The 14,763-nt window shown below is 42.7% G+C and overlaps 1 protein-coding gene across 1 annotated transcript in view; it reads right to left on the reverse strand.

Moving 5' to 3' along the window:
• The window catches only part of LOC132989619 (cadherin-4-like), a 214,645-nt gene that overhangs the window by 15,661 nt on the left and 184,221 nt on the right, over positions 1-14,763 (reverse strand). The window contains exons 9-11 of the mRNA XM_061057332.1: positions 11,339-11,476; positions 6,663-6,848; positions 3,465-3,721 (exon numbers count right to left, since the gene is read on the reverse strand). Of these exons, the coding sequence (XP_060913315.1) occupies positions 3,465-3,721; positions 6,663-6,848; positions 11,339-11,476 (581 nt within the window). The remainder of the gene's footprint in view (positions 1-3,464; positions 3,722-6,662; positions 6,849-11,338; positions 11,477-14,763) is intronic.

The raw sequence follows: 14,763 nt of genomic DNA on the forward strand, positions 1-14,763 counted from the left end.
AGATTCAGGAGCGCTCTTAATAAACCGGAAAGCAGCCCAAGAACTTATTGACCATGAAAGAAATGAAGACCCGTAATGGCACAGATACCACTTTGGTTCTTTGATCCCAGGGTCTGGTAGACCCTTGAAGATCAGGAGTTCGGAAGAAATCAAATCACTTTTGGCAGATATCGCAGAACTTGTTCACATAAAAAATAAACTATCTGCAACTGTTGAAGGAAGGTGAGGAAATGGGATTTTTTTTATCATTTGGTTTTACTGACCCTTAAAAATGAGTAACAGGCAGAAAAATGAGAAGAAGACAATGTAGATTATGGTGTGTGTGAGTGGGAGCAAGAGTTCCTTTCCCCATAATGGGCTATAAAATACCGCCAGAGCCCATTCTTTGCTCGGTCACACTGCACGATAGCGGGACTGACTGTGTGCTCTCTGAAGATAAAAGCTATAACACAAAGGTTTGTTCACAAAGCAGAGTGCTCTGTCCACCACCACACGTTAATTAAAGTCTCCTAAACAGCCCTCTATGCAGGTTTAATAAACCTTATATGAACAAATGAAGTCCTGAATGAACAGTTCTTGCAGCGAAAGTCATTTCCAACACGCTGAATAGACAATCCGCGGCATTATTATTTCTGGGCTAGAGAAAAACTCCAGATAGGTTAAGGGCAGAATGTGGCTGCTTTTAAAACATTTTCACTTACTTTACTTTTTCTTATGGCGCCCCATAAACAATGGGGCCACTCTGGCCATTAGAATAATGATTGTGAAAGCAGCCACAGTGTTTTTGTTTACAAGTCCCTACTGTCAACAACATTACTGTCTGCAGTTGGTAGCTCCCCTGCTTACCTTTAAACCATTTTGTTTTTTTTTTCTTGGAAAGGTGAACAGTTCCTGTTGACTCTGGTGCCATTTTGGAATACAAATCTGGTTTAATTTTTATTTTTCTGCGTGAAAGTTTTACTTTTACTGACTGCGTCTTATCACCAGTCCTATCCTCGTGCCTTCTCTACCTCAAAGTTTCTCTCGTTTGGGAGTTGGTTGGTGTGTGAATATAGCTGGATGCATGATTAGGGCTGTCAGGTTAGTTATTTTAGCAAGTAGCAGTGAGAGGTATGACATTTATTTTTCAAGCCCCCGACCCTGAGGATGAAAAATGTATGTCTCAAGCTTAGCCAAGGCGGTTTGGGTAATCATTTATGCCGGTGTCTGGAGTCCCATGTCTCGACCTCACTAGTCGGGTATCTGACAAGTGATGCACGATGCCTCACTCCCCCCCCGCCTTACTCCTGTCCACATCGCCTCCTCTTCAGCTCCAACGGGACACTGTCAGCCTGTCCCTCTTTTGATAAGCACCTGTCAAGATCAAACCTTGACCTGAAGTCAGCTCACCATACTTAGCTTCTTTTGCTCAGATCCTTTAGCTCTTTTTCATTTTAGTTTAGACGGTAGCAGCTCCCTCTGAATCGTCACTTTGTCTCTCTTTGTCTCTCACACATGTCTCCTGTAGGTAGTCTGACATGTCAATTGACATGTGATTGATACAGTTTGGAGGAATGCATAGTTCTTGGTGCACTAATAATTAGAAAATGAAAATTGTGATAAGTGTCCTTACATAACGATTGAGTAGATACCTTTTATGGGACTCGTGTAAATCCGGGGATTGATAGTGATCCCATTCAGATGGATCCAATTGAATGAGATTGTGGATCTGCCATCTCTATAGTCCTGCCTCCTCTTGTAGTACAGAGGACAACAGACTGGGCTTGTGTTACAGAGACAGTGAAAGACCACAGTAATGGTTGTAAAACACAAAGTTCATGTTAAGATGTAAAGTACTGCAGTGTGACAAAGGTCAAAGAGTGAATTCAACAGGATGAGAGAGAGAGAGAGAGAGAGAGAGAGAGAGAGAGAGAGAGAGAGAGAGAGATGGAGAGGGATGAGAGAGAGTACACATTGTACACCCAATTTACTCTCATTTGCTGGGAGATTAGCAGGGAAATTTGTTCACATCTTATCCCAAGAGAAAATGGGAATGAAAGAGCTGCTGGAGTGTAAGGGGTGGAAAGAGGTGGTATTAATGTCATGGCAACCAGCCATTTTATCAACTGGTTATAAAATATGTGACCATGAGGGGAAACCTGCACAGGAGCCTTGTCAATGGCCCAAAATGTGAATATATGAAGCTGTTAGTACCATCAACTCTTGACACTGTCTTCTGGTTGAGTGTTTGGATGTTACACTGAAGTCAAGTGACTTATTTGAAAGAGCACAAAAGTCTTCTTGGAGAAACAGAATATTGTTATTGTATTCAGGAGACCAGGGTTAGGTTCATGCGTGAAACATAAGCCTTGTCTTACAATATAAGGCAGCTATTAATTTTCTTATTTTAGGTATCAAAGGTATTTTATTGACATCATAAGCTGTGCCACATACATAACTAAGGTGCACGTATTTGTAATTATTAAAAAAATAATAATACAATAATTTTTCCAAAACAAATCCAAAGTTGTAGTTATTTGTGATTTCGACATGTGTTAATAATTATATCATGTCAAATAATTAAAATATAAATGTCAAATAAAATGTTAATCAGGAAGCTTTAATTTGAAATTTTCCCAGAGTCCTGATTTTTTTTTATTATTATTGATCACTTTGCAACATCAGTGCAAAACAAAGTGAAGTTAACAGATTACCTTTAGGTTGAAAAAGCTGTAACACATTCACGGCTGTAGGGGAGTGGGCAGCAGGTTTGATGAAAAGCCTGCTGGTCATTTAAAGGTTGGTTTACATTTAAGATCCAGAGAGGATTAGCGCAGAGAAAAAAAAAACACTGCAGGTGGACATAATGCTGTGTCAGGTGTTTGGGCTCGAGCCAGCTGTTCTCTTTATACTCCCCCTTCTCTCACTCTCATATGTTCTCTCTCTTTTCTGCTGTGTGTGTGTGTGTGTGTGTGTGTGTGTGTGTGTGTGTGTGTGTGTGTGTGTGTGTGTGTGTGTGTGTGCCCACCTGAATGTATGTGCTCATGCAACCTGCAGAGAGCACACACGTCTTATTACCCCAGAGGCTATTGCTCCCTATTAACCTTACCCTCCCTACCCAGAGTTCTGCACTGGCTCATAAACCTCGCACACTAAGACTTTGAAAGATGGGTGATGCCAAAATATAGTACCCTTGTTGGACTTTGACCCCTAACTACTGACATGGAACCAATCCAAGAAGCTTTTTAGCCCACTGTTAGTGTATATGGAAGGATTTCTGCCAGACTTTTACTTACAATGTATAGAGTGCCAGACTTAAAACAGACAATACTTTTCTGGTTCTAGAGACAAATTGAACTTATCTTATCACTTATAAAAGGATTTGGCATCAGAGGAAAATTAAACAAGCCATGTTATTAAAATGTCAGAATTTGCCCTTTAAGTAGGCCCACGCTGTTGCAGGATCTACTGTAATTACTCAGTACCTGATTGTCTGCTGCATCTGTAGTCGGTCTGGATCTGAGGCTGAGAAGGTTGTCAGGCTGGTGCCAGTAGGGACGCCCTCCTCAAAGCGGATGTGTTTCGGATTTGTTGGAAAGTAAGGGGGCTCATTGACATCCTGGACAGATATGGTGACCCCGGCTGTGGATTGGAGCGAGGACTGGATGCCGCTAGCTAAGTGGGCCTGGTTGGACACCACTACAGTCAGCATGAAGGCCCGGTTCATCTCAAAGTCTACTGGCTGCAGGGAGGAAGGACGTAAACAACAGAGTGTGAGAAGAGAGAGTCTGTTATCTCTATTGGAGAAAAAAAAACAGTCAAATATAGTTTGATGATCATGAAATCCAGCATGTAGATCAAAATGATGCACTGGAACCCTTCATTGTTATACTTACACATTATATTAAGTACACTTGTTCATTTCTGTTATGATTCTAAATGGTCAATTTCACATATTTTATAGCGAAAATATGAAATCAAAGGCAACACCATCCTCAGAAGAACGACCTGTGTAAAAGCCCAAACCGAACCCAAACCCAAAATTATCAACTACGTTTGTGTCGTACATGTCAACAGGTAGCAGGTGAAGAACACTGAAAAATAAAGCCTTTTCTCATCCGGTATGGTCAGTGATTATTACTGCTGTCAGTGGCATTATTATTATTATCGCTTTTTATGAGCAGACCGTGTCAAGTGTTCAAGCACAGGGGCTGTACTATAAATATTACGCTCATTAAAGTGTTACAACCCCTGTCAACATTTCTCTTTCAGCCTGGGGAGTATGCGCTGAACCCTGTTGATGATAAAGGACACAGTAAATGAACAGATGCCGTGTCAAGTGGTCCCCTGATGAATGGGACCCATATTCTCTCTAAACAACTCACCAACACACATAAACACATACACACTGACATGTACAGAAGGGCTTAGTAGGGGCTGTCATGGTGCTGTCTTTTGAGGGAGTGTGTGTTTGTGTGTGTATGTGTGTGCTCTACAGGGGTTTTGCCGGCTGAGCCTAAACCAGAGTGACAGTTGTGTGCTCTCCTAATGAAGACTACAGGATCAGGTTCAAACGACAACAACAACAAGCAAGGAAATAAAGAAGAGAACAAATACGCTGCTTGCAGGTACTGCTGCCACATTTCTCAGTGGGTTGATGATGAGTACCGTCACAAATCTTGTGTCCGTGTCGTTTGATGGTGACATAAATGACTTTGAGCACCTCAGCATATTGCGTTTGCTGAGTGTTCTGAGCGGCCAGTTTCACAGTACGGGTCTGATGTTGAAGAAAGAGAAAATACGTTTTAATCAGGCAGCTTTGTTGACAAGGGCAGTGGAGTGGATTTGTTTCTCGTGTACTTAGATGTTAGAAAATGTAAGCACATGGATGTGTATTCGTGTGTGACCCCATGGTGCACTGGGAACAAATTTACAGGCAAACCACGCTCAAGGCCCTTTGATCTACAGCCAGTGGTATTCTGAGCACAGGGAGGTCTAGAGTATAGCTGTAGGCTAACTAAAACACATATACACACTCAGACACACACACACACGCCCTGAGGGGAGCTAGAGGGGTGAGAGGTCAATAACACGGCTTCCATCTTTTGCCCATGAGCCATCCTATCTTCCATCTCCCCTGCATAACTTCACTCGTTCCTCTTTTCCTTTTACTTAATTTGTTCCGCTGGCCTCAAACTCCAACCCCAAGCCTCACTCACTGAGATCTGTGTTCTCTGCAGTTTATAGCTCTCCATCCACGAAAATCTGTCTCCCCCCTCACTTCTCCCCTCCTCTCTTCCTCCCTTGTCATCTCCTGTGTTTATCATAAGCTGTGATTTACATATCTTAATGACTCATTGGAACCAAGTGGCTCTGTTGGTGGGTTTTTGTGCCTGCTTTAATGCATGCTTGTTTGTCAACAAGGTTTATAACAGTGCTGCTTAATGAGAATGCATCTCACAAACTCTCTGGAGAGCGGTGTAAATGTGTGACATGTTCTGGTTAGGACCCCAGCTCTTGTTTACAGGAGAGCCCAGGACCCTCTTGGGAGACTGCAGCATACCTGGGAGTCAAATTTGATTCGAGACACAACGGAAGAAATAGGAAGCCCCGATTTATCGGCCTTCTTATGGCTACTTGACTTCACCTTTCGCAGGTTTTCTGATGCAACCATTCCACCTCCCTTTTCTCCAGCGCGAGCAGAAGCCCCTCTGTTTACTTGTCGAGACGGTCTATTTTTTTTTGTCCCCAGAGGGTGTCCTGTCTCTCATTTATGATTTCCTGATAACCTCCCATGGGGCTCCATGGAAGCTTTAAGGCTACCCGGCTGCCTGCTGAATTTTACATCAGGGAAGAGGAGGAATGGATTATAAAAGGCAGTCATCTAGAGATAATGAAGAGAAGCAAAATGCCAATGCTCATTGCTCAGGGTGCTGTGGGAATTACATCGAGATGTTATTGCTACTTTTTAAACATTATTGTAGGACATGAAGTGTGGTTTGCGAGAGGCAGATACATGAGGAGAGCACCCCTGGGTCTTCAGGGTCACGCAAATAAACAAGTTATTTCCATAAAACACATGCAACATGATATGCACATTTATAGTGAGCCAGTCGGGTGTGAAAACAGAAATATAAATTCCAAAGGCCATTCAACAGGACACACATCCACACGTTACACACACACAGACACAGCTGAATTTCATACAGATTAGTTGTCCATGTTCCTGATTTTTCGCTTAAAACCCTCCACACAGACTTCATCTGAGGTTGAACACTAAAATAGTAGGTTGTTACAAGACACGGCTTTGTTGTTACTGCCATTTACCACAGCAGCCAGAACATTATGAGTGAATAAAAACCGTTGCCTTTGTAATTGAGAAATCAATATCTAATTTGCTACAGTGGTCTAGCCAGCCATTGTGTTTAAGTCTGTGTGTGAGTGTTTGAGCTGCTCTCGAAGGGCGCAGTGGCCTCCAATCCCTCATTTGGACATAAAGGGGCATCTGAAAGGCAAAGACCCCAGCCTGTCCCCATTTAACTCTGTAGTCTATTATTATTGCATGTGCTGAAGTCCAGAGGGGATGTGACAGACAGTACAGAAAAAGAAACGACACTGTGTCTTCAACACTGACCTCTATAGGGCGAACATACCGAACATGTTTCATTAGGCTGAAGTCTTACCTTCACCACGGTGACCATGCCATCATTGCTGACCGGGTCGGTGCGAATGGTGAAGTGACCGGTTGGGTCTCCGCTGATGATCCTGTAGATGGCGTTCCAGTTTGGTGAGTGCGGTTGGTCGGCATCTATCACCGTCAGATTAGCTACCACAACGTCTACACGGTTCTCTGGGACCTCACCGGAAAACTGCAAGGAGTAGAGTCATATGTCAGCTTGGGACTCTTTGTTTCAAATATTAATTCTTTAAATGTAGATGAGGTCTTTAAGGACCTCATCAAGGACAGCAAACATAACATGTGGCAATTTCTGCAAATGGCCCCCTTGCTCTTGTCATTCTTTATTATTTTTTCTGATGGAGCAAGTCCTCCTTTTAGGTTTTCCGGTAGAGTAACTTTAATAATCTCCTATTAAGCACAGCTGAGTAGTAAACAAGCAGTAAACAAAGATGCACACCAGCAAGCACATGCACACAAGAGCACTGTTCCAGTTTTTATCTTGTCTGCCTTTTTTCAGGATACCCATCCTTGATGAGTGATGATATTTCATTCTCTTGAAAAGAGAAAAAGAAGAGTGAAAAAGGAGGAGGGAATGGATGCAGAACAAGAGGCTCGCATCTGGGAGGGTTAAAAAAGCAGTTTGAGTGTATATGAGTGGCTTTTACTTGTCCCCCCTGCTCTACAAACACATGTGCTTTGTCCTGATAAGCCTGATGAGGAGTGAGCCGCTGTCTGTCATGTGTCTGCTGTGGTGGGGATTGATCAAAGCTGTGCAGGCTCAGGGGATAAAGCCTACAAAGACAAACCCACAACAGCTAGGACTTTGCTGCTTCCCTCTTAAACATAAGTCCACTGCAGCCCTACCTACGCACACAACCCGCCGACTCTACACCAACCACGTGGGGTCTGACAGCGAGCGCGTCGGCGTGTCTTCATCTCATCTGGAGTCAACAGGCATGTAGCGTCATACAGTCACCGTGTCACCATGGGTAACAGGCGTGCAAGAGCCACTGAGCTGCTTATATGAGTGTAGGATATCAAAGAGCAAAGCCCCAGACCAAACACTCCAACAGACCATAATACCCTGCCTGGCAACCCTCGCATCACCCTGCAAACAGCCGACAGCAGCGTGCAGATTAGGAGGCTGCGTCAGGAGAGCTGTTCAGAGACTCAGTGACATTCTTAAGACAACAGACAAGTCCGGGTGGTCCTGATGCACTGCTTGCATTGGATAAGTAGGCAGGCTGTCGTATGTTTGTGTCAGATCGAGTGTGTATGTGTATGTGCTTGAGCGGTTTATTACTGTGTTTTGGTTCAAGGACTCCCCAATGCCAATTCAATAAAATAAAATTTCCGAGATGGCTCTTGAGCTCCAAAGGGCCCTCAAGCGTCTTCTTCCCCAGCAAAGAGTAACAACTGAGGGCAAGAGTTAACCAGATCTGATGGAAGGCTTTGAAGGATCCACTAAAGCTCATATTATCAATACAACGGTTGAAGATTTCTTCTCTCATTATCTTTTTTTATGGGCTGAGGGAGTTGCAGGGGCTACATCAAGCATCCACAGCTCTAGCAATCAACATTTATTCTTCTGATGGGCAATCTTACATGGCATGGCTGTTTTTAAATTCCCTGCACATGAAACTCTTCATCGTCAGTTCAATCACTTACAAAAATATGTTGCAGACAGTTTACTCTAAAAACGGCGAAAGGCTGTGTTAATAGCAACTATTGGGGATTCAGAAACTTTGCAGCGAGCAAATTTCATTGACTGAAAAGAAGTCTGTCGTCTACGATTTGGCCTGCAATGTTGAGCTTGAAACTGAAGTATTGAAATTCATTAATCATATCAAAAGAATGCAAACAAGTTTATTTTATGCAGATGCAGAGAATACTTTCAAGTACATAGCAGCATTTACACATTATATTAAGATTCCATTAAAGTTCAATAACAAACAAATAATAAAAAGTTTTACAACAATAAAAGATTAAACATAAAAGCAGCCGGGCTTTTCGACTCTGCACACTTTACACTTTATGTAAACCTTTGTTTTACCTTTTTAAGACTCCAGCTGTTATTTGTATGACAGTGAGCCTTGACTGTTTTCATCTTTGTCATCAATAATGGATTGGGATTCAACATTTGTTGTCTATTCGGAAAATCTTCCTGTTTTATTTTCCTTCCACTCATTTATTGATATATCCACTGGATGCTGTGTTGAATCTGGGTCTTTCTATCAAAGATTTTAGTACTGTACTGTAGAGAGGTTTGGTTCGACATTGTAAATAGAGGTGTCTTCCAGGAGAGGCTCAGATTCCCCCTGATCTGTTAATGATACTGGATTTTGTCCCAAACTGCTGGACTTGGAAAGTATGCACAAGGGTGGGGATGAGGGGGGGGGGATTCTTGATTGTGATTGGCACAGACTGAAGTTGGCTTTCAAACAGCACTTGACAAAGCAGCACTTGCCCACAACTTCATCCTTCTGTCACTATTTTGGCAGTGAGGAAAGACTAAAGAAGGCAAGGTAAGTGGAAGAGAGGAGAAGTGACAGGGGACTTCATCATAGTAATGTTGTGAGGATGCTTAAGAAAGGGGGGCAAAAGGAGGACTGCAGTAAATTCCCAGATAGCAGGATTGTAATCCACAAATTGTTAAAAAAAAAAAAAACTCTTGGTATTGTGTATGCATACAAATTAATACAAACCTTTTTCATCTGATAGTATCTATCTGCATCACAGAAATAATGCAAAGAATGTGTGCAGCCCTGAATAAGCACCCGAAGCCTTCACATCTGTACACATACACCACCCTTTGCCGCCTTGAAAAATAGGGCAGCCTCTGATAGGCGTGATGAAATATTAATCATCCAACATTAAAGACAAATTCCCCAAACTTTATATTTCTGGGACACACTGAAAGATCTATGGGGTTTATTTCAAACGCTAAATATTTGCATAATGGCCTGTATTCTCAACAAAATGGCTTTTATGTTATTCCACCGCTAAAGTGGTTGATTTATGAAGGAGGTGGGTAAAAGTGCTCCGCTCATCTCGGCTCTGAAACCTCCAATAAAGTTCATCATCAATATCCGTGATGATATTAACTTCCCACTGTGGCGATGATGGAAATGCACTTAAACATGTTGGAATACAGTCAGAAACTATTAATCTATTACTGGACAGTATCATCAATACGCCACCATCAGCGGAGAATCTTGGATCAGAAGGGAACGCAAAGTCTGGAAACTAAACGGTTGCTGTTGAAAATACCTCCTGTGACCCAATCATCTGTCATTCTTCCTTGTATCACAGGTTCTTCTCTCAACACCTTTTCCCCTCTCCATTTTTGTTCTTGGACTTTTCAAGGTGGTCCAATCATCACCCCCCCCCCCCCCCCCCCATTTCCCTCCTTTGTTCTCTTTTTGCTCAGCATCTCCTTTATGTGTATTTTTTTCTTCTTCCTCTGCCCTCTCTTTGTACATTTCCTGCTGTGTGTGATGTCGCAGCTCTCTGATGAGCTCTATGGCTGACACATGCTTACCGCCAGCGCTAACTCATCATCATAGAGTCTTAATAGCCCCCAGGGCAAATGCTAATGCTAACCCCTCTGCTGCTACCTCAAAGAGCAGAGCCTTTACTGTACTGCTGATTCTGCCTCAGCAGTTACAGCCTACAGCTGCAGAGCTAAGCACCTTATCTACCCAACAGGCCTGTGCGTTCATCACTACTGATAGAAGAGCACACACACTGAATTATTCTGACAGCTGAAGGCAAACTGACTTTTTCACCATAACATGGAATTAGAATGCAGGCACACTCACTCCACTTCTGACCAATCTTTACTCGTCTAAACAAATGCATGTTTCTGCCTCACATCAAATAAAAAGTGTGGATCCTGAAAATTTCATTTAAAATCATGCAAATAATAGCTTGATTTTTTTTCCCCTACTTCCCAGCTGTCAGTGGGAAATAATGCTTCCAGATCAGCTTTCCATACACAAATCAGAACATTTAGAAGCACGGAGAGAAAGCTGCTTTTATGTTATTCAACCGCTCGTTTTTTTACAACACTGAAACTCCTTCTTTCCTTATAAGTTTAGGGATTATGTTTTCAGGATTGCACCACATGCACATAACACACAGCTCATTACTTTACAGTTTTAATTTGAACCTGCGCTCCAGAATGACCTTCTCTAATGTAATCATCATTCTAAATATCACTATCATGACAACAATCATTAACAATTTGCTGGCTCTGGTTTTCTTGCTGATGAAAGTCGATGATATGGATTAGTTCTTTCCTTGTGTGCGTGCATGTCTATGTGTGTGTGTGTGTGTGTGTGTGTGTGTGTGTGTGTGTGTGTGTGTGTGTGTGTTTGTTTGTGTGTGAATCCTCTACAAGGAAATATGTAATTACCCCTTGCACTTCATAACCCTCCCTCACTGTCCTTGTTTAAATCTTTGTTGCAGTCATTTCCTTTCTTCTTTCCTTGGTCAATCCCTCCCTCTGTTTTCTTCCTCCATCCCTCTCTGTTTCACTATCTGCCTCTCTCTGGGCAGCGCCGTTTTTTTTTTCCCTCTTCAACAAACTCATCATTTCCAGCCCCATCTCTGAACCCAGCCCCCTCTCCTCTGCTGAATCGTTATCCTTTCCCCACTGCCCTATTTGAAGCGACTCACAGTTCTGGAGGTCAGCATGGGAGGGTTGTCGTTGATGTCCGAGACAGTAATGATGGCAGTGGCGGTGTTGGAAAGGCCAAAGTTCAGGTTGCCCTCCATATCCGTGGCCTGCACGATGATGGTATACTGGGACACTTTCTGTAAAAGGCAGGAACAGGAGAGAAAACAGAGTGTGTGGTTATTCATCTGAAAAAAGCTTTCTGTTTCCTGAGTCTACAGCAACAGCTACAGACTGTGACTCTCAGGGGAACAAAAAAAAAGAAGGAAAGCTTAGACTGTGTTGTATTCTATAGTAGCAGTCCACACTCTTATTTGAAACACAGATTCACAAGGGTGAAATCTTTCATTCGACTGAGTTGAAACCTCTACAGTGGAACGTATCCAGACTTTACACCATCTGACGGCTGCACTGTGAAGCCTCCCCACGGGTATGTCTTCAAAGATATTGCCTATTCAGTGCCACTGATGGACAGATGTGAAGACAATGATCCAACTGACAGAGATTAATAGACTGTCTATGAAGCTGTAATAGAGGGAATGATAAATGCAATTTTATCTTTTGAAATGACACTGTGTCACTTTGCTGGGAGCTGAAATATAGTTCTCTTATTTTTATTTTTGTACTTGAGTGCATTTGTGTGCGTCTTCCCGTGCAGCTCCATTCTTCTCTCCACACAACTCTCTTCAGCCGCCTCCTCTGTCTCCTCTACAGTCTCGGGGTGCAGTTAATGGGCCGTAGGAGGGATGGAGCCCAGGAGCCGGCTGTCTGGATAATGTGTCTCGTCACTGAGATTCCCAATTACATTCCCAGTGTCTCTCTCACCTGCTAATTACCGGGTAAATATCCCAATTAGGCCAGGACGCCACATCAGGAGGATTAGACAGCTCCTCTCAGTTCCTCTCATCTTGATGCTCGAACTCCAACCTTGTGCACACACTCTCATTAACACCCATATGGACCCACAAACACAGATAGATACACACACACAAAAACACACATACACCTCTCTTTCTCCATATCTTGTTTAGAGGCAGTGCATGCCTGACTGTCCTGTCAGCCAGTGTACGGCGTGTACACAACACTCTCACTAATTAGACAAGGGAGTAATTATGTAGAGCTCCTCTGAACCTCGCTGCCGTGCAGCAACACCGGGGCATACCCAGCTTCCTCTAAAGGACTCAGGTCTGCTGCTGTCAACAAGCTCTCAGAAGTCCACTGCAGACCATGTGAAAACCTTTAGAAAAGATCAGTGTAGGAGTTTATAAAAGGAGAGGAAGAAGACATTTCAAACGTAAAGAACAAAGGAAAGGATAAGAGACAGCAGGAGATGCAGCTTAAGCGCAAGGGAGGAGTACAACCAGAAATAGAAGCTTCTGTGTTTTTTTTCTTTACAGAGCCTAACACCTCCTCTAGCCCAGCCCAAGAAGAGACAGGAGATGCTCAAAGTTTTAAAGGGCCAAAGTGCTGACTACAAATGGACCAGGGAAGCACGGCAGCATGCTGTGAAGCATCTTTCTGTGAAGTCGATGTACAGTACATAAGCTCCCTTTTTTTCTGCAGGGTTTCAGACTTCTTATCAGCTTTCTGTGTGTGTTCCAGGACAATAGAAACATGTGTTTGTATCTAGTAGAATCAGTGTGTAAGCCTGCACTCATTCATAACATTTTTTTTTACAAAAGTATGCGTGAGGCCTCAAATTGTAGAAAAATGAATGTGTTTGCATTTATAACTGTACTTATACAGTATATGTTTGTGCACTCTTGCACATCCGGGAAAAAAATCCTTAGCAAAGACATTCATCTATGTTTTGAATTTGAATTTGAATTGATTAGCTCTTGTTTAGTTTGCCAGCAGTTTCCTTCTTCTCTGCATTTTCCGCAGGTTGCAGGATTTATAGATCAGTGGAATCAGTGGCTAATTGATCAGTGGAATGAAGTTAAAGCACTGGCTAAATGTTTATTGTATCCACTAAATGCCCTTCCACATATTTCCCTGAATGTATTTAAGAGAGTATCCAGGGGAGCCCACTCATATACAGAAGCTACAAAGTGAAACTAGAGGTCAAAACTCTCCAGCGAACCTTAAGCAAACAGTTGCTTATTTACACATCCGGCATCTATGGGGTCACAGAGTTGTGTTTCTGTCGACCTGGTGAATGTAGGCCCAATATTATATCTTTCACCTCTGCTTTTGGTTGCTATGAACACCTGAGGGAAATACGTTGTTCATAAGCTGCTAACAGCTTCATCCTGTTAACAAGCTAATTTCTAACTGTGTCTTTTGTTTTGGCGCTGAGTTGGTCTTAACAGCTTTTTAAAAAAAAATTAAACAGCTTCCTCTTTTTGCTGAAAGTGACACAATGAGAGTGGTGAGCGAACCAAAAATGCAAAGTTGCTGCATGCTAAACAATGGGCTGAAACTTTCTATAAAGCTATACAGAATAGTTGACAGTTAATCTGAGCTGGGTGCTTCTGATGTCACAGTGATGCTACCCTTAACAAATTGGGGTCATTAAAAAATCATTCATCTTTGCAGGTGAAGCAGAACAAAAATGCTTGCGTGTGTGTGTGTGTGTGTGTGTGTGTGTGTGTGTTAGTGTGCAAGTGGGGGTAGGGGTTAAATCCTACATTACAGGTGGATTAGCATATGCAGAAGAAAACAGTAAAAATAAGCAGCTGGGGTTGAGCTGAGACATTTTTATTCAATGTTACCCTCATACCTCTCTCTCCATTTGGCACCATGATTTCTCATCCTGCGTCTCTTTCTCCATCACCCTATCTTCAGTACAAAATTCACCCTGGCTTCCTCCCCAATTCATCGTAATACTCCGTCTGCCTAGCTCTGTTTTTGTTCTATCGCTCCCTTTCCTCCCCTCAATTGCCTATGTTTTATCAAGTGTAGATGTGATAATATGGGCTTTTGTGTTTGTCTGACAGTTGTCAAGGGCATTCTATCTTAGACATTTCCCCTCTTTCTTTACCGCACAAACACACACACACACACACACACACACACATACACACACACACACACACACACACAGACACAAACACACTCATGCTCACACCCAGCCCACTGCAGCGTGATGTGTTGTTAATAGGTCTGTCACATGTGACAGTCTGGGAGGATAATCTGTCTCCAAGATTTCTTTGCAGAGTTGTCACTGGCACATTCATGTCGTGAGAATAAACACATTTGGATCTTGTCACAACTTTTATGGCTCCATAAACAAGGTGACCGCTGAAGAAGGCAATTTACTGTAAAAAAAAAAAATGAGTTGATGTGTGTGTGTGTGTGTGGTGACAAATGGCTAGAAAACATTTGTAAGGCGCATATCAGAGTGTCATCAGAGCAAACAGAGCAGTTAGGAAGTGTGCTCCATAAACAGAGATAAAGGTGAATCACCAGGCCAGCTATTCAGACT

This window comes from Labrus mixtus, chromosome 15 (genome assembly GCF_963584025.1).
Source record: "Labrus mixtus chromosome 15, fLabMix1.1, whole genome shotgun sequence".
In the NCBI taxonomy this organism is placed as follows: Eukaryota; Metazoa; Chordata; class Actinopteri; order Labriformes; family Labridae; genus Labrus; species Labrus mixtus.